The sequence below is a fragment of the Pholcus phalangioides genome, unplaced genomic scaffold (genome assembly GCF_987345545.1).
Source record: "Pholcus phalangioides strain wild (caught in Gottingen) unplaced genomic scaffold, Ppha-v1.0 ptg000024l_1, whole genome shotgun sequence".
NCBI classification, from domain to species: domain Eukaryota; kingdom Metazoa; phylum Arthropoda; class Arachnida; order Araneae; family Pholcidae; genus Pholcus; species Pholcus phalangioides.
The window spans coordinates 13,981,634-14,002,781 of record NW_028301616.1 but is presented as its reverse complement, the minus strand read 5'-3'; the positions used below and the strand labels follow the sequence as shown (position 1 = coordinate 14,002,781).

General features: G+C 31.6%; 1 protein-coding gene across 1 annotated transcript in view; it reads right to left on the bottom strand.

Moving 5' to 3' along the window:
- The window catches only part of LOC149068784 (dynein beta chain, ciliary-like), an 86,221-nt gene that overhangs the window by 58,996 nt on the left and 6,077 nt on the right, over window positions 1-21,148 (bottom strand). The window contains exons 5-18 of the mRNA XM_089250586.1: window positions 19,833-20,066; window positions 18,556-18,723; window positions 17,370-17,486; window positions 16,498-16,778; window positions 15,375-15,443; window positions 14,038-14,167; window positions 13,182-13,440; window positions 12,269-12,516; window positions 9,287-9,442; window positions 8,833-9,021; window positions 7,651-7,866; window positions 2,668-2,902; window positions 2,226-2,395; window positions 1,214-1,492 (exon numbers count right to left, since the gene is read on the bottom strand). Of these exons, the coding sequence (XP_089106712.1) occupies window positions 1,214-1,492; window positions 2,226-2,395; window positions 2,668-2,902; window positions 7,651-7,866; window positions 8,833-9,021; window positions 9,287-9,442; window positions 12,269-12,516; window positions 13,182-13,440; window positions 14,038-14,167; window positions 15,375-15,443; window positions 16,498-16,778; window positions 17,370-17,486; window positions 18,556-18,723; window positions 19,833-20,066 (2,751 nt within the window). The remainder of the gene's footprint in view (window positions 1-1,213; window positions 1,493-2,225; window positions 2,396-2,667; window positions 2,903-7,650; window positions 7,867-8,832; window positions 9,022-9,286; window positions 9,443-12,268; window positions 12,517-13,181; window positions 13,441-14,037; window positions 14,168-15,374; window positions 15,444-16,497; window positions 16,779-17,369; window positions 17,487-18,555; window positions 18,724-19,832; window positions 20,067-21,148) is intronic.

Here is a 21,148-nt window from a genome sequence, read left to right as displayed (position 1 = left end):
TAAAATTTAATTTTAAATAATGCAAAATACAGAACTTGAGGAAAAGTTGATATGAAGGTGTTTATATAATTTGAAAAAATAATTTATATTATGAAATATGAATAACAAGCATTTGCAACTTTGAGGCCAAATGTGAGCCGCATTTTTATATGAAAAAGTCTCTCGGCAGAGAGCAGAAAGACTTACATGATACTTACATAACATGAAAATTTAATTTACTATCTTTACTGCAAAGCATATTAGACAGATGGCTGCATCAGCAAGAACACTGAACAAACGCAATTCTCACAACATTAATACATTAAGAACCACATATACAATCAGAACACATATTTTGAGAAATACAGATTTGTTAGAAATTCTGCAGAGGAATGTGTACAAGGTGCATGTACAATCAAGTAGTTGAAGTAAGTATCTGCTTCTTTTAAGTTGGGGGTGCACAACTTCTGGCCCACAAACCAAATACAGCCCAACAAGGGGTTCCATCCAGCCAGAGAAAAGAGCTAAATAAAATATATTAATTCACCCAACAACGAAATGAAAAGGTTATACACTCTCTTCATTCGAGCGAAACATCACTCGCGTTCTACTGCCCTTCTTGGCAATTTACAATAGTTTAACTCTTCAGCTTTCATGATGAAGTCAATTGTGGCCGAACAGTGTGTGCATAAATGTTTGTGTGTGATGTTAGTACCATCTATACTAACAATTTAATTAATTTAACAATTTATAATTATTAACTACCATCTATACTTCAAATTAGCATGAAGTATAATGATTAAATGTTTGTACCATTTTAGGGTCTGTTGCTCTCTATGGTGGAATTTTTTTAAGTGGAAATTGGCCCCTATTCACGATTCAAAGTTGAAAAATCACAGAAAACCAACTTTGGCTATGCAGTAAGCATCCGTAAAAAGTTTCATTAGTATATGCAAAAAAAAAAAAAAAACCAGCAGAGCAAAAGTATCATCTGAAGTGCACTTAATACGGTCTCAAATGGATATTCTAAAACAAGGATTTTCAAACTTTTAGCTGTAATGAAATGCCGAAAGTGGCATTTGGACTACACAACCCATTTCAATTGGAATACTGCTAAAAGAACTTAAGGATATTTTGAAAAATTTGGAAGTTCTTACGCTTGGAAACTTTGCTGCCTCCCAGTTTGGAAACCCCTGATTTAAATAGATGGCTCTTGTTCAAAAAATTTATTTACCTCAAAAATATGAGCTCTAGATGTTAATGTTTCAGCCTCTGTTCTCAGCAAATTAAGTTCTCTTTCCAGGGCAGATATCTTTTGATTAATACTATCCAAACATTTCCTATCAAATGCGTTAGAATTTATAAATTTTTGATGAAACTCTGTTTGCTTTTCACTCAATTTTGCTATTTCACTGCGGATATTTGTAGCTTCTTGAACCAAGAATGGTCTCATTCGTAAATGACATTGTTCAGCTTCTTTTTTTAATGCATCCCATCTTTCATGGAGAGCTTTCTGTAATTTAACAAAGAAAAAGATTAGACACATTGAAAATGAAAATTTTCCAATACAAATTCAACCATAAATTAAACTAGTGGTCATTTTATGTATTTGGTGATGATACATAAATTTTGCAAATAAAATATTTCTACATCAGAAATTTTGCATTTACTCTCAAACATAATTTTGCATTCATTCATAAAAAAAATTTTGATCAAAAATTTTGCGTTCATTCACAAAAACAAACAAACTAATGACACAATTCTTTTTATAGTTTAATTACATTGCCAAGTATTAAAGTACTATACTCAGTTGAAAGTCATAAAATTCTCAGTGCTCAGCAAAATTACAACCTATTACCTTCAGATTTCTCGTTTACACAAAAAAGTGGAAAAAATAAAATTTTTTCATTCGTTAATCAAAAATAATAAATCTTGTATCTATTTCATGATTACAAAAATTATGTATCCTAAGTGATAATGCATTAAATAATGGTTTTATGTAAATGAGAAATAAAGCTAATTTTATAGACTTTAGATCAAATTAAAGCTAAAAATGTATGATATACACTCATGATTTTTTAATCAATATACATGCTTATATTTCAGCCATATCAACAAATATATATTGTTTAACTGTTCAAAAACCGAATTAATGCAAAGATTACAATGAGAAGAATTTTTAATTTTTCTGTTTTCATTTGTTTCTACAAACTTGTTGTAAATGAAAAATATCACATCGTGAATACCAATGCCTTCCTCAACTGTTTTGAATGGCTTTCCTCGCATGCAAGCTGAATGGCATCCGTTAACTTATTCCATGTCTCATCCAGCGTCATCTTTTTTTCAGTGACAGAAAGAACATGTGACATCATGTCAACCAGAGATTGAGATTCATGAAATCCTCCTGACAGCTCATCTACAGAACAGCCAAAATGATACCCAAAAAGTCTTGAAAATAAACCAGTCAAACTTAGTTTAAACAACTTCCATTTTTTACAAAATCTTAATAAGCCTTGTTTATAACATAAATGAATACAAGCTTCACTGGTGAAAATATTTTACATTCATTGACTGAGTTAGGAATAGATTTCATTTAAAAATATAAATTGGCTTGTATTTGATTGGGTTAGAGTTTGTTATTCAAATATTATTAAAATTTTATAATCAGAAGCTAACTTTAAGCATTACCATTTCCTGGAAACTTCAAGTTTCTTTCACTTTCGGAAATGAAAGAGTTCAATTTTTGCATTTCTGCTGTCACACACTTCTCCAGGTGTTCTTTGAAACATACTATCCATTGCCTCAGTAGATTTAGAAGTGTGGCTTTGAATGGCTTCTGGTCAATTGATAACCAGCTGCATACTTCAACTGATGAAGGTACACAGCTATCGAGTTGATATGACAGATTGGTACAGGAAGAAATCTGAAATTGATACAAATACAATTTTTTTGAATTAAAAATATAAACTTCAACTAGTATGCCTTCCAAATACATAGTAAAGGTAACATCTGATATACAGTCAGGCTCACGCATAAAAAAACGAATATTACAAATTTTCACACATAATGAAGTTTTTCCATGTCTTTCCAAGTTTTTCCATTTCTTGTCTTCGCTATTTCGATTGCTTATAATGAACACCAATTTTACCTAAGTCCATAACAAATTTTCAACTGGTTTGTAAACATGAATTTTCACATATTTCTATGTAATCGTGTTTAAAAATCTTCTTACGGTAAATTTACCTCTCTACAATATGTAGGTACAACAGATACTGCTGTGGTAGTCAAGTAGTCATAATGATGGACTCACATCGCGAGGATCTGGGTTCAAACCCCGCTGTCACAGCAGTGGTGGTTGGCTGAAGTTGTTTTCTGCGGTTCCCAAATGCGAGCCCATCTCCCTGTTAAAATGTCTCACAGCAGAGAGCAACAATCCTACAACGGTACAATTATTCATTCATTACACTTTACACACTATGAGCTGAGAAAAACCTCATAGTTTAGAAAATTCATTGCAGATGGCAGCACTATGCATAACAAGCATTACACAAACAAACTTCACAGAAGGTTCACTCTACATACACACACATTCCAACACGTACCAATTCGTTAGAGGTTCCACAGAGGAATATGGATGAGGTGCATGTCTGGTTTAGTAGTAGTAGGTACAACAGATAATACCCCTTTTTTATTACCTGGAAGACATTCTAGTAAGGCTCTTTTGAGTATTGTAAAAGCTTCTTTGCTTCACTTCTTTTTTACTTTTCTCTGTAATATTATATTTTGCTTGCAGAAAACCTTACTAGGAAGAAGACCCTGAGGTTATTTTCCTCCCAAGAATCCAACTTACAGGACACCTTCAGGTCACATTTGTAAATTTTTAACTAGATTTGGGAGTTGGTCATAGGGATGTTATCATGTTTCCAACTTCGAGGAGCAAATGTGAGCTGATCTTCACGTTAAAAATAATTGCCACAGAGAGCAACATGCCTACAACGATACAATTATTCAATGAAAACACTTCACTCACAGTTAGAAAAATTGATGCCAGAGATGGCAGCACTATACATAACAAGCATTACACAGAAACAAACTTTGCGTTATGTTCACGACACATACATTCCAGCATGTACCAATTCGTTTGAAGTTCTGCAGAGGAATGTAGATGAGTTGCATGTGTGGTTTAGTAGTGATGTGTCATTACTTCAAAAACTATTCTTCTATACAGTTAAAGGTCATAATAAAAAAGAAGTTTCTTATTAGCAGTTAGGACGAACAGAGAGGAATTTAAAGGTTGCGGATCATCAGAAAGGAAAGACTCAGGAAAATATGGTGTGCAGGAAAATATGGTGTGAAAGCAGCTCTTTTTTAAATGGTTCGGGAAAAGAATGAGGAAAAAATGTTCCAGTGACCAGGCTTTTGGTAAAGGAAAAGACATTACATTTGCATGCTTATTAGGCAAAAATGATTTTGTATTTGAAAAAAAAAGCAAAACATTTAATGTCCACAAGATATTAAGGAAAAAAAACAATGGCAAATATTTTTGTAGACGAATTCAATTATATGACATACTAGCTACAATACCCGGCGCTGCCCGAGTTTTCTTCAATGAGGCTTTTTGGATCATGCGATATCTCCCTCTTTCTTTGAGGGACATGCAAACCATGTCTAAGTTAACCAATATGGCGACGTCCTGCACGACTCATGAAAGAAACAAATCTAAATTTAAAGAAACATATAAATGAATAGTTCCCCCCCCCTTTTTTTTATGGGTGTAAGGTATTTCGATCCCCTCCCCCTGAACTTCAAGTTATCTATTTCTGCCTGTTTGAGCTTCCAAAAATGCTTAATTAAAGCTGTGGAATTTTTTTGGATGCACTTTACGGGGCCCATAACTAATTTTAAAAACATCCTAAACTATATGAATTTATGCAAATAAATATCAAAAGACAATACGGAGAACTTAATTTTCATGCTTGAGAAGATATAAATAAAAAGTTGAAAGCAATGTTATTACATGGATATCAAACTCAAAAGTAGATCCGGCAAATTATTCATATTTTTAATTTTCTGGGCTTCGTATCTCCAAGTGAAAATCGAGCATTCAATTTAATTTTTAAAATTATTTATGTGGCAGGAACCCCCCCCCCCCCCACTAAATTTCCGTATTTATGCAGTTAAATCGGATATTTTAATACCGATTTCTATGAGGATCACCCTTTTCCTGACCATGAAAGCGATGATGGTGATGATTATAACGTGTATTCAAAAAGGCTCATTGCTGAGAGTATTGAAAATGTAGCAAACCATTATAAAGGCATAAACTATTATACATAACTGGCAGCATTAAAGAAGTGACAAACCATTGTAAAGACATAAACACGTCTGAAACTCATCGCTAGGGAACCACGGTAACCAAAGTAAACGTTCGGAAAGTGATTGTTGAGGCCCAAAAACCATTGTTGCCGGACAGTTTTTTGCCCATTTGGGGCATTTGCCCTGGTCTGACGAAATTTTAAAGTAGCCTATCGTTCAAGTCGGGTCCCATTTGGTATATATGCAAAATTTGGCGACGATCGATCTAAAATTGTAGATTTGTATAGAGAACACACACACACAGAAAATCAATTTTATATATATACTAGCTATAATACCCGGCGCTGCCCGGGTTTTCTTTCTTCAATGAGGCTTTTTGGATATCACGTGATCTCTCTTTCTTCGAGGGACATACAAACCGTACCTAAGTTAACCAATATGGCGACTTCCTGCGTGACTCATGAAATAAACAAATCTGGATTTAAAGAAACGAAGAAATGGAAATATTTTTCTTCCTTTTTCAAGGGGCGCTGGGTATTTCTATCCCCCCCCCCCTGAACTTCAGGTTATCCATCTGCCTATTTAAGCTTCCAAAAATGCTTAGCTAAAGCTGTGGAATTTCTTCGCGCGCGATGCACTTTACGGCAGTGCTGTCTTAACGCATGGGCCCATCCGGGCACGGCCCGTGGGCCTCAAGAGAAGAGGTGTCTCACAAAAATTACATTTGGTTGAAATTTTCTAGAATTTACCTGGTAGGACCTCAGAAAAACCAACTGGCCAGGGAGCCCATGATGCTCTTAAGACAGCCCTGTTTTACGGGTCCATAATTAATTTTAAAACAACCTAAATTATATGAATTTATGCAGTTGAATGCTAAAATACAATGCAGAGACATTAATTTTCATTCTTGAGAATAAATGTAAAGTTGAAATCAATGTGTTATTGCATGAATATCCAACTCGAAAGTAGGTTCGGCTAATGGCTTCATATTCAATTTTCTGGCTTCGTATCTCTAAGCGAACTCTATATATTTTTAAAAAAAATCAAGAATTCAACACAATTTTTGAAATTACAGATGCAGCAGAAAACCTCATTAAATCTTCGCATTTCTACAGTAAAATCGGATATTTTAACACTGATTTCTATGAGGATCCCCCTTTTCCTGACCCTCAAAGCGATGCTGATGATGATTATGACGTCATTCAAGAAACCTCATTATAGTAGTATTGAAAATGTGGCAAACCATTATAAAGGCATAAACTATTATACATAACTGGCAGCATTAAAGAAGTGACAAACCATTGTAAAGGCATATACACGTCTGAAACTCATTGCTAGGGAACCACGGTAACCAAAGTAAACGTTCCGAAAGTGATTGTTGAGGCCCAAAAACCATTGTTGTCCGACAGTTTTTTGCCCGTTTGGGGCATTTGCCCTGGGCTGACGAAATTTTAAAGTAGCCTATCGTTCAAGTCGGGTCCCATTTGGTATATATGCAAAATTTGGCGACGATCGATCTAAAATTGTAGATTTGTATAGAGAACACACACACACAGAAAATCAATTTTATATATATAGATATAGATTCAATATACAAGATTTTAATTACATTTTTAACTTGTTTTAAAATAATATTAGTTTTATTTCTATTTATTCTAAGGATGCACAGATTATTGAAAAATGTGATGCATCTAAATCATTTTATTTCACTTAAACACATGAATTTTCAGGCCAGTATGGATATTAAGAAGTTTGGATATAATGAATAGTTTCACTATTCTAACTTTGTTGTAAGTTGGTCTGACTATCTTATGCCTGAATTTTCACAGTGGTGCCTCTAAATTTAATGCCTGAGCTATTCAACACTTGAAATTGCCTGGAACTGAACAAGTACATGTATGAAATTACTGGTTTGACTTACTATAATTTCCTGTGTATAGTCTGAAAGAGAAAATACTGACTTAAATTTAAAAAAAAAGTATATAGCTTGTACCAATGTGTAGCCCAAATTTGAATCTGTATCATTTGTTCCCCTTATCCTTTTGAATTCTTTCAGACACATACCATTAAGTTGATACATGTTTCTAGGGCAAAATTACAAAGGATGAGGTATAAATAAATTTATTTTTAGACACATTTTTTGCACAGTTTTGGTATAGAATATTGATGCATTGCTCATGGAGCATTTAACTTTTTTTTGGATAGCTTGTGAGTTATATGAATGACATTGACTCACAATGATATTAACAAGTTCAGCGATATATTAGATTCAAATTTTGAAGCACCACTGCACTGTATATTCACACTTATAGCTATTCCTACAATATAAAAAGGGAAAAAAAACTTTCTCCCCACCTGTTCCTTTATTTGGCTGAGTTTTGAAAGGTAACCAACTTCTTGCTTAGAGCTTTCCTCAAGGGCTTTCATTACATTTTCCTGACTTTCTTTCCATAAATATGAATACTGGTGTAACTTGAATAGATGTTCAATAGCTGTTTTAGCTGTTTCAGATGCTCGCTTGTTTAGCTCTTGGTGCATTTCACATAGGTCTTCCAGTTCCAAGATTTCTTGCTAAAAGGAAGGAAAAAGATCAGAGTGAAAATCATGCAAATGTGATTGAGTGTGATACCATAAAAATCTTTTCTACTGATAAAGTCTAAATCATAAAAATTCCAACATATCTCTCTCACTTTAATAAATATATGTAGGAAGTGCAGGGATTATGGATTAGGCAGATACTATGGAATACTGGGTTTCCCTCCTCCCTTCAGGTAACATTTCTAATTGTAACAATGATAAATTACTTCAAAATGCCCCTGATGATGCTGTAGCGTCAGTTTCGTTCCGTTGTCACCATTATGACTGCTGCTGTAAGAGAAGATTTGTTTTTCTACTTCCAGAAATTTACTCGGGCAGGTTTCCAAAAGTGCTTATTGATTATTGGGAAATGAGCCCAACAATTTGGAACAAAGCAAAATATATATCACAAGTGTTGCATTTTATTGTGCTGTGCTAATTCTTAAAAAGAAATATGATAAACATGTTGGGGTGAATCAAGAAGCTATCCATACTTAGATACGACAACCATATAAGTATTTTTTATCGCCATTGTATTATATTTTATCATATATATATTTTTTATTATTGTATTTTTAATTGGGTTGCTGTATTTTTGAAATATATGGCATCTATATTTGTTATAGACATCTTTTTCTCAGCCACTTCATTGGCATTTTGCCTGTTGTGGCCTTGTTTATATTTGTACATCAAATAGGATTTCTCAACTGCCATAGAATAGTAGAACCTCATTATGGTCAATGTTTTCTCTAAGCTGAGTGTGTATGCAAGGCCAAAATGATTTTTCTCGCACAGAGTTTGTCATTCTGCACAGAAGTCAAAATCCTGCGTGGTCTAGTATAATTACAGGTCTGCACAGGCAAATAAAATGAAGCATATATTTTGAAATATATGTAAAAAAAATACACACAAAAAATCAGAAAAATTAAAAATACGGATCCCAATGAGATTTTGACCAACCATATATTGATGTTTATTCTTATGTTTCGATATTCTTTCAACTTTTGAGGTAGCTTGAAATATGCTCATAATGATGCTATCGAAGTTGTTTTTGAAGCAATCTATGGTACTTTCTGTCAGATCATTGCCGAAGCAGGTAAGGCACAGTTTTCTATCCACAATATCTACAGTCATCTCTGAAAAAGGAACCTGTGTGTAGAGATTAAACCATGTGTCACACACTTACTGACTCACTAGATAGTTATCACACAATATCAAAGCATCAATTTAAGTTCATTTGTTTAGTTTTCTCTGTCATATCATAATCGTTTTATGTACTTATAGATCATTCAAATGAGCACCTATAAACTACTTAGTATAATATTCATGACAACATTTTTTCATGTGCTGCAAAAAAATGTTGTTATAATGTTGTTCAATGTTATTAATAAAATTGTTATCATCAACATTATACCTCATGTTGAAACTTGGTCTCAGTTTGCTTCAACAGAAATTGAAGATTTCGCCGCACAAATTCATAAAGTGAAATGCATACCAGCTCATCAACATAATTCAAATATGAAATCCACCCTTCACTTTCAATATCAGCATCAAACAAATTTTGATTTTCCTAGAACCAATCACATTTTTAAAAAAAAATTACATCATTAATGACACATCAAATGACAATCCTCCTTTGTTTAATGAAAATAAAAATGGTAGAAACATATTTAGAACAATAGATCATATTCAATTTTCAATATGAAAACCTGAATATTTTTGATTCAAGATTGTGTCAAGACTAGTCTTAACAGGATTCGACTGCACATATCTCTAAATTATCACAGAATATCATTTTGTGAAAGTGATCAACTATCTGGATGCACGCATGAAATAGAAGCAAAGTTAAAAAAATTTTAATAATAATCTGAAGCAGGGTTGGATTTTTCCAGTAAAAAGAACTTTTGCTGGAACAGTGGCAAAAAGTGGGGGAAAAAAACAAAAATTTAAACAAAATTGAAAATACATGTTACATTATGAATTTTATGTAGTTACAATCAAAAAAGCTGCAATTCTTATGGATACCATTTCCGCTATTCATTTTTTTTAAATTTTTCTATTAATATTATATACATTGAACATCAAAAGAAAAAACCCATATCAAATCTCAGAGATGTATCAAAGCATTTCTGGAGGATGGCTGTACCTGGAAATTTATTAATTTATGTGAAAATAACACAGACAATGATATTTCACATATACATATAAGGAATATGGAATAAAAATTGTGATCATATAACATCGTCTACAGTTAAATATTTTATACAGGATGTTGCCTTGAAGTGAAGACAAACTCAGAAGGGATATATTAGACGTCAAGAGGAACAAAAATTGCCATAGAACGTGTATCACAAACCACATTCAGGTGAAAATCGCAAAAATACTTATGAAGGGTGTGATGTCAAGTGGAACAAAAAAGCCAACAATAAATAGAAAAAACATTTATTTGACAGCATGATTGTATTACAACAGAGCTTGGGTGGTGTACAAAATAAAGTACAATACTAATTAAAAAAATAAGTACAAAAAGTTAAAATAAATAAGTACAAAAAGTTAAAATAAATAAGTACAAAAAGTTAAAATAAATAAGTACAAAAAGTTAAAATAAATAAGTACAAAAAGTTAAAATAAATAAGTACAAAAAGTTAAAATAAATAAGTACAAAAAGTTAAAATAAATAAGTACAAAAAGTTAAAATAAATAAGTACAAAAAGTTAAAATAAATAAGTACAAAAAGTTAAAATAAATAAGTACAAAAAGTTAAAATAAATAAGTACAAAAAGTTAAATAAGTACAAAAAGTTAAATAAGTACAAAAAGTTAAAATAAATAAGTACAAAAAGTTAAAATAAATAAGTACAAAAAGTTAAATAAGTACAAAAAGTTAAAAAAGTACAAAAAGTTAAAATAAATAAGTACAAAAATTATTTACTTGACAGCATGATTCAGGGCCATAACTATGATTTTTGCCGAATGGGGGAAACATGATTTAGTCGCTCAGGGCGAACATTATTTTATTTCCCCCCCCCCACAGCTTCAAGTTAGATAATTTTGTAATGGTGTTCTTTGTTCCCACCTAAAACTGCCGCCCCAAATTTTGTCGCCTGAGGCAGTTGCCACCAACCCCCCCCCCCCCGCCTCCCTCTAGTTATGGCCTTGGCATGATTACAATACAGCCTGTGCAGCACAGCTCAATTTCAGAAAGCAGATGAAGAGAAATGATTACAGGAGATTTTGTACTTATTATTGTACACCACAGGCTGTGTTGTAATCATGCTGTCAAATAATATTTTTTCTACATATTATTTGGCCTTTTCGTCCCACTTGACATCACACCTTTTATAAGTATTTTTGCAATTTTCACCAACTAAACATGGTTTGTGGTACATACTCTATGGCAATTTTTGTTCCTCTTTATTTAATATCACCCCTCTGAGTTTGTCGTAATTTCAAGGCAACACTCTGTATTGAAGAGGTATATCACTTGCAGGAGATTGTTGTGTAAGTGGTGCATATTTCGAAATAAACTGTTTAAGCATGTTTTCAACAAGTTCATTTCCTTAATAAACAAAAAGTTAAATGCCAAAAAAAGCTTTACTTTTTATCTTTTCATTCTCAGTTCTTTTGTGCGTAAGATATTCAAAGTTTTAAACAACATAATTTTTTGTGATGTGGTGAATTTAAATTTTGGTTGTGATGATTATCAACTTGAGCAGTAGGGAAAAGATAATACTACAAAAACTCAAATACAAGGTTTACAATTGTGTTTCTCTACTATGTGCTTTCATCCTGGCTGTGGTAGCTTTGTTACCTTGCCTATGGCAAAATTTCTTATGTTTTACTAAGATTTTGCTATCCTTTTTTATATAATCCTTATAAACAGTTCTTATATTATCTGAGGTTAAGAATAACAATTGTAATGTTTGCTTTTAATTAAAGAGATTCCCAATATAAAAAAATTCAACAAAAATCTTAAAAAATTGAGAATTACAATACCCTGTGAGCTTATTCATTGACCCTTATTGTGACAGATTCTAGGTTTTTGGTTTCAATGTGTATGACCAAGGGGATACTTGGGTAAATGATAGATGGTAAACACTGCTCTATGTTCATTGCTAATCAATGGTATACTCCTGTGTTATTATTGTCTCCTGTGTTTTCGGCTATGGCATAAACTTGCCAACCCTCTGATCCGAACTAATAATAATCTCATGAACTAAGAAAAAACAGTAAATTAATTTGCCATACTAAATGTGAATATACAAGTAGTTTATATTCCTGTTAGTTCAAATAGAGTTAGTTGAATATTGTTTTACTTTTTCCCCATAATCAATACCATAGCTTTATCTATGAATTGTGAAAATATAAAATTAAATACCCGCTAATTCTACGCTCACCTCTATCAAGACATGAATATGCTGAGCATCTTTCTCTATCTCTATCAGTGTGTTCTTTGAGATTTTTGCATGCAAAGGTGAGACATGTTTTGAATATTTTCCACCACTGTCATTAGAGTCAAATACAAGTCTTCTGCTCCACATGTTTGTGATAGACTGTATTTTTCTCAAGTTCTTTTTTGTTTTAGATGCAAGCAAATTCATAGAATTCACCATGGTGGTTAGCTCTTCTAGAGAATCCATGATATCTATTGAAAAAATTTAGAATAATATACATGCTGACTGTTGTATAGCTTATGAAATACAGTTTTAGAGTCATAAAAGGATGAAAATTATAGTTATGAAAAAACATTTAGGTGATGACCATCATAGTTGATATGATTATGATTGTAAAGGTAGTACGGAAGAAACATTGTACAGTCAAAGGGTTGAAAATAATATAAACTGTAAACAATAAAATTCTACCGATTTTAGCACTCAATGAAATCTATATGGGTTATTTTGAAATTGAATGGAAAAATTTGTAATGATTATTTGAACTAAGGGGGGATTGCCAGAGATTAGAACTTTAATCCATCCCCTAAAAAAATTTAAAACTAAAACCTATAGTAGTGCATGCTATAAAATTCTGGCAACTTTCTAGCAAAGAATGGAAGTGAATTAGAATTTGAAAAAAAATTATATTTGTATTTTGACTTAAAGAATTTCTTCAAATAAAAACGAACATCGACTGTACTCTGTGAAAAAAAAAGCTAAATACTATATAGTTGAAAGGTAAAATTTGCATATGAATAATTGCGAGGACTTGCATTTACACGGTTACATCATTTAAAATTGAGATTGGGTTCACTTTAACAGATGCTGATGATTTTCACTATCACTATTAAGGGAGACAGAGTTCAAATATATTTACTTGGACATTTCCAGCTTAGATCTTTCTCCATAGGCTTTAAATGTTCATCCACTTTTTCTATGTAAGGTTGAATTAATGGATATTCAACAACAAGCAGAAGTTGCTTAACAGAGTTGTATTGCTTCACTATGATTTGTAACATATTTCTCAATACCAATAACTGGTTCTGCATCTTGAAAATATTGATTGCATCACAAGGTATATCTGTCGTTTCTTTGAATCTAACCATTGTGGATATATTTTGAACTAGTTCATGAATCTAAAAGGGGGGAAAAAATTGAATTTCTGTCATATAACTTTGTCATTTGAAGATTCAAAATAAGCATGTATTCAAATTAGGGGTTTTTAACCTTTTGTGGTGCACAAACCCTTACGCCAGTGTTTCTCCAAATGTGCATTGCTGCTCCTTGGGGCATTGTCAACCTTTGACAGGGGCATTGTGGCAAGCTGGAGATATTGATCTGTGTGTTTATTTATGTTCTGAAGTGGTTCTTTTATGAGTGAAAATATCTACTGAACTATTCTAGGATTAGTTGATAAGGTTTCTGGGAAATCGTAGATTAATTATGAATTGTGCAAGGGAGCTGTGGGTAACAAAAGTTTGAGAACCATTGCCATTAAAATAAAGACCACATACTGTTTTTGGAAATAATATTCTGCATATTACGTAAAATAAATTAGTTTTTTTTTCAACCAATGAAAGCCCATGAAAGTTTTCTAGGGAACCCAAGAAAAAGCTTCCCGATTTCAGGTCCTTAGACCCCTGGTTAAGAACCCCTAATTTAAAGAGAAGTAACTTGGCATGTTATTGGTGTATGACATAGCAATACTGTATATCAAATTGTAGAAAAAATACCTGATTATAATCAAAACCAATTTTGATTTCCTCTCTTTCCTTACTTCTGATGACCAAGTTTTCATTTTCGATTTCACAAATCAAACTAGAAATTGACTTTATCCACTCTCTGAAAACTCTGTCTACAAACCTAGTACAACATAGAACTCGTAATTTTATTTACTTTCCTAAAAAAATCTTCTAAAGAAATCACCAAAAAATAAGAAAATATATGAAAAGACAAATAACTAGGGTGACTATATTTTTAACAGACGGACATTTAATTTACACACAATTTTCTTTAAGATTAACAAATATTTAATAAACTGAAATTAGCTTTCTAAAAACTTCACAAAAAGACCTTTTTACTAAAATAATGAAATAGCCAAATATAAATAATTATTTACCATAAAATACAAGTCATACAGTATGCAGTCACCCTATGAATGATGTACAGTAAAACCCCTCAGATGCGGACACATTTCTTTTATGGCCAAATAATATTTTTCCCTTGTATAATAAAAGTATTCATTTCAAACCCCCTCTTAACAAAAACACCTCTTTTACAGTAAAATAACATTTTTCCCTTGTATAATAAAAGTATGCATTTCAAACCCCTCTTAACGGACACCCCTCAGATGCACACATACTTCTTTTATGGTCAAATAATGTTTTTCACTGTTTAATAAAAGTATGTGTTTCAAATCCCTGATTAAAGATCACCCCTTTGATTCCATAAAAAGTTTTATGGAAAATTTCTTTGTCCTGCTGGTGACTGCAAAAAAAGAGGTTTTGCTGTATACGGTCATATAAAAGAAAAAGATCTTAAAAAAATTAATAAAATTTATCAAAATTTGAATGATTTTTTTAGGAATAAGAATTCTTTATTGTGTTCAACTTGAACCAAATTCAGTGACATATAATTGGATTAAGTATAGTTCCTTATGCATGAGATAAGACTTGACTAAGTTATATCATGTATAACATCAGACGATTATATTCTTTTGTAGAAGAAGAAGCCTAATGTAAAAGTTCAGTTGTTGACAAGTGATTCTCGATTTGCGCAATCATTTTACTTAAAAGAATAGAATTGACAAATGCCAACTGGCGTATTGTAACATTAAGTCTCATATCCTGCTTGGAGGATTATATCAACAAATGCATTTAATTGTACATTTGCTTGACATATTTGCATAAGGACTTCGCAAAGAAATCAAGAAAACTCCAGCAGAAATAAATGCACAAAACGCAATAATAAAAAAATGATGGGTCATACAGAATTTTAAGCATATTGTTAATAACTGCATCAATAAATAGTTTTTCCATGTCTTGATTACACAAAATGGCTTCAATCGAACCTTAAAATACTATTTTCAACTTTGTTTTGCTTTTCCTTTAAAACTTTGAATCTTTCAGGATTGTGGAACCTAAATGCATAAGTTAAAAAAAAATAAATTATAAACATTGTATGAATGAAAATCTTTACAGAATTTTTCATAATTATCAGTAACAAAAAAATTAATAAAATTATAATTTTAATTAAAAAAGTACTTACATAGATTATTAATAAATAAATATATATATATATATATATTGTGAAAGTTTCATGCTTAAAATGAAATACTGCAAACAAATTAATATGTGAACTGGAAAGAAAGAGCAAAAATATGAAAATTCAAATGGGAATTCAAAAATGAAAAAAGTTATAGCCAATGTCTAACCTAAATAAATGCTCGAGCATTTATTTAGGCTATGGAGGCCAAGAAATGCTCCCAGAAACGTTCTGTGTTAAGCCAATTTCATGGTGTACCCAGACATTGGCAATAACTTTTTTCATTTTTGAATTCCTATTCAAATTTTCATATTTTTGCTCTTTCTTTCTAGTTCACATATTAATCTGTTAGCAGGATTTCATTTTAAACATGAAACTTTTACAATGTTTTTTCACTACACTGCATATTACAGCTGCCTATGGTGCTGATATTGGTGAGTTTCGACAAAAAAAATTTAATTTTCATAATATACATTTTTCTATATATACATATTAAATATTTTCCCACATAAAAAAAATACTTTAAAAACAAAATGTTCAGCGAACCAAAACTAAACCTTTAACTAAAACCTTTCTTCACAAGTGTAACTATATCTATCTGTATTTTACTGTATCAACTATTTTAATGATTTCCAAACAGAGAAATGCTTGTCTTTTATGCAAAACATTTGACTTTTAGTAAAACAATGCACATTTCTTTTCGTTATCAAAAAATGTTAATTACAGTGAAATACCTACATAACGATACTCAAGGGACTGAGAGAAACATATCATTATGAATGGAATATATTAACACTAAGAATAGTATGCAAAGTGCATCGGAACCAGAGAGTAATATAATTGCATAGACGACTGTCTTTTAGAGAGAGAGAAATAATTGAGAGTGAGAGAGAGATAACTTTCTTAATAATAAAACAAAGCACTCTTACAATTCAAGAACAGGCAGAACATCATTTACAGGTTTCATGGAAATCTGAATTAAGTCATTGGCCCAAAACATTAACGCTGAAGCTGCAGGAAGGGTTTTGTAAACTTGCAAAGTGTGGGACTCTAATAAAGGATCCTTCATGTTGGATATTTCATCATTGAAGGTTTTCAAAACTTTATTAATTTCTGCTTTTGCAGTTGAAAATATCAATTCTTCTGTCATTCTAATAACTTCCTTACAGACTGTTTCTCGTACCAACATGAAGGAAAATAACTTCAAAACCTGAAATTAAAAAAAAAAAGAGAAATAAGAGAAAATAATATGGACAGACAACAAATCAATGCCACTAGATATACTCATACATGTGATGCCTATCGTCAAACTATTCTATTCATATAAGTAAAGGTGTTGGAATAATATATAGATTCAAAACTGTCATCAGGCTATAATATTTATAACCTTTGCTTGCTAATCAACAACTTATAATATTTAATTTTTTATTTACTAATGTTTGTGATATTAGAATCTAAGTAAAAATTACACATAAGCTAGTAAAAATTTTCTTTCTTCCTTAATGAATTAATTAGTAGCACTTTACAGGTGTTTTTCTCTTTAACAGTGAATATTTGCAAGTTTTTGTTCTTATTGATACCGCAAATCTATTTTGAAATTATGTTGCATGGGAGAATGAAATTTTTTTTTTTTCCAAAAAATTTAATAACAGCTCAATACTAAAACATGAAGCCGGGTAAAAAAAATGGTCAAAATAACTTATTGAATTATAACAATTATTGCAAAAGAAGTCGATAGGATAAATTGAATCATCAAATGAAATTTCCAACACAGCTAGAGGTATCTTAAATCATATCTCACTTGAACCATAGACCCTGAAGTATGACAGCTTTGCACAGCCATTATAATTACAGACACCACATAATACTCCAGCTCATGTACTTTTTGGTTATATTTAAGAAGGTCTTTCCTGAACTCCTAAAAAATAAGAAAATTTTTTTTTCAATAATTCTAAATACATTAAGCGATAGTCTTGTAAATTGCATCAAATCATATCAAAGCATCTTGGGGAAAATGCAATCAAGTGGTTGAATAATTGAAAAAAGTATCTATCCAGATTATTTGTGCTGCCACAGTTTAATAGTTAATGGTTTTTCTATGTAAAAGAACAATAGTATATCTCAATATTCATTTAACATTTTGTCAACAGAAATAGTTGACATCTTCGAGATGTAAAATTTACACCAGGGCTGGACAAATCCCAGATGCCAAGTCGCCATGGCAACTAAAAATTTGGTATTGGTGCCTATTATTTTCTTTGTATAGTTAATAAACTGCAGGCTGAGAGCAGCACAAAATGTTTGGAATTTATAGCAGCATATCTGCCAACATGAAAGAGGGTCACTTTGCCTTGAAGTCAAAAGAAGCATTATTTTGGACCTTTATCTTCAGGTGAAAATTTTTGGGTGCCTAAAAAATTGTTCTAGCGCCTAGTTTTTTTTAGATTTGTCCAGCCATTTTACATGAATGAGATGTTAACTGTAGGTAAGAAAACTATTTTTGAATAAGAAAGAAAGATATTTGTGAGACAAGTTATCAAGTATTGATGAGGTCGATTATGCTTAGCAGTTTGGATATTTGTCATTCAAGGCAACACCAGCTCTATGTTAATGATTAAAAAAACTTATTTTTTCAAGTGAAAAGACTTTATGCTGCTAATTTTTTGTAAAAAGAAATATTTTTATTTTAAACTTTACACATCAATGACATCATCCTTGGCCTTCTACAAAAAATTCTAAAAATTTGTGGTTTTCAGAAATTTAACAAAAGTAAATAATGTTAAATGTTAACAAAAAAGGCTTTTTTTACATCAATGAAATTTTAAATTGATGCAAATAAAATTCTAGAAGCACGGTTCACACATGAATATAAATATGAATAGCATTACTGAATAACAAAAAATAAATAAATCCAATTTTCAAAAGCATAAAAATAAAAATTTTATCTGTGAAAACCAAGCAATTTCATACATTATTAAGTTACATACTTGAGCTTCTGGCATGAGAATGTCATAAGATGCTCTATCAAAGAGTGCAAGCAATTCACGAAAGTCACCGAGGATTTTATGTATGCGTTGTTTTGCTACATCTCCTCTAATACCTCCAACTTCAATACTTTCCAATTGAGAAAACTGCATGGCAGTCTGAAATATTTTCTGGGGGGGGGGGGGGAATAATTTATATATAATTTTTTCATTAATAGAATGAAAACAAAAAACATTTTTATGTTGTTCTGTTGTAAAATTATAAATATGTTAAACACAAAATTTTGTTCAGAGAATGGAAAAAAATAAATTTAAACTGCAGGAATTGTCCTATTTCTTCCCACACAAACAGGTAGATATCAAATATCTATGAGCTGGAGGGGGGTCCATTCTTGGTTATATTTGGCCTTTTTATGTGTGCTACATGTTATCCTTGAGTGATTTGGTAAGCTCCTGAGTAATGTGGACAGGACCACAAGTTATGAGACAAGCAACAAATCAGTAGCTCATGAGGATCCATCTTGTATTGATACATAAAAAAACATCAATGTCATGCCATTCAGCATCTAAATTATCAGTAAATGTCACCCACCAGCATTTAAAATTCGCAATACGTACTGATCAGAAAGTAACTCAAAATACATACTTGGCAGAAATTAGCTTGCAATATGTATACTCTGTACTTTTTCAACAAGAAACTGTATTTATGTGTTTTACTATATTAAATTTATCTTCTTTTTGTTTTTAAACTATGCTTCTTGATTTTACATTTATAACCATCAACCCCTCAGCAAGTTAATGTTAGAAAATCCAGTGAATACTATGGATATTTTTGAATTGTCAGAGCAATTATCATCTACAGCAGTGGTTCCCAAACTTTTCCCACCCTCATTATGCCCTTGGCCTCATTATTTTTTATCTGCAGCTCCCCAGAATACAGAACTTGACAAATAAAAAAATGTTTAGACACCAGCCAAATTTCTTAGGAGAGACAAGCAAATTTTTTTGCTCAAGAGAAATGGTTATAAATAAAGAAAATTTAAGGGGCCAATGACTATTTTCTAGTTGTTTTGACAACCTACTGCCTGGGATTTGTGAAGCCCTGATAGAATGATCTAGAAATGAATTATTTCAAAGCACTGAATGGGCACTCATCAATACAACAACCTGATGCCACTAGGAGCCACCATTGACTTACTGCATACCCATATACAAATTATACACACAACATAATTCACTAAATTTGAAAATTTGATTTTATTAAGAAAATTCATGTTAACCTTTATCTCAAACAACCTATAATAGTAAGCCTTGAGCCTCCAGAGGAAACGCTCATCATCAAATTTCCAAGGTTTCATATGCTTGTTTGAACCTTTGAGTACCACATCTTCATGCTTGTACCTTTGATAACATGCAGTCATTACTCTTATACCTTGAAATACTATATAAATCTTTTGTCTACCATCATCAAAATCTTCCCTGAATAATGTTGCGCCATTCAGATATTGCTGGCTCTGGTGGTTTGAAAAAAAAAACAACAGAAAATAACTTTTATAAATCATAAATGAATAATTTTCCAAAAACAATGTATAGTAAAAGTCTGTGATAATGTCAACTCACTATCATGAAGAAATTTTTTGATATAACAGATTTCTCATTATAAGGGATTCTTTCCTCTTTCTTTGCTCTGTCAAGTTATAAATTATTATTTTTTACAGATTTCTGTCATGCAAAAATCTGACAAAGGAGAGGGTTCATCTCAAAAGAGAACGTACGAAACTGTCAATTTCTTGGCCACCTGTATTGTCCAATTTAGTCCGATCAAAGGAATTCCTTCACATTCTAAAATTACATGTAGAAATTGTCTTTGCAAAATAATTACTGTTTTATTACTTGTATATACAGTGTGTACATGTGTACATTTTCATTTTCTTTGCAAGTGCTGTTTTTTGATTTTTTAATAATATTAATTACATTTTTTATTATAATTAATATTTTTTCTTTTCTTATTACTCATTATTATTGAATTTAATCTTTACTCACTGTTTTCATGTATATGTGTGGTCATATATTTATCTATTAATGTATGTATTGTGTAAAATTTTTCTTTTTTTAATATTTGCATTGATACCTTATGGCAGGCATCTTCAACCCATTGCATGTGAGCATCACTGTGTTCCCTGAAACACCCAGAGTGCTAAATGCTCGTGTCCGATTTCATGCCCGCGAGCACTTGATCAACATTCCAATCAAATATTTTATACAAATTGCATTTTAAGATTGAAATCATCCTGATTTTTCTTGCATTCGTATGTGGAACTTCCGAAAAATTTTTCTTTTGATGATAGATACAGACAATGCTTGCGACTGAAAGAGGTTGAAGATTCCTATCTTATGGCATCCACTGGTGCCACATTATGCTTTCAATGCATCTGTTTGTTGTTATTGTACATGTTGATTTGATTTTCTTTTGTATTACCTGTATTGTTTTAAAATGTATGTTGTATTGTTTAACCTGTATTGTTTTGTAATTCTAAGAGCTTCTCTGAATCACATGTTTGTTAGTTACGTTTGTAAGCCTCGTAGCATACTCTGT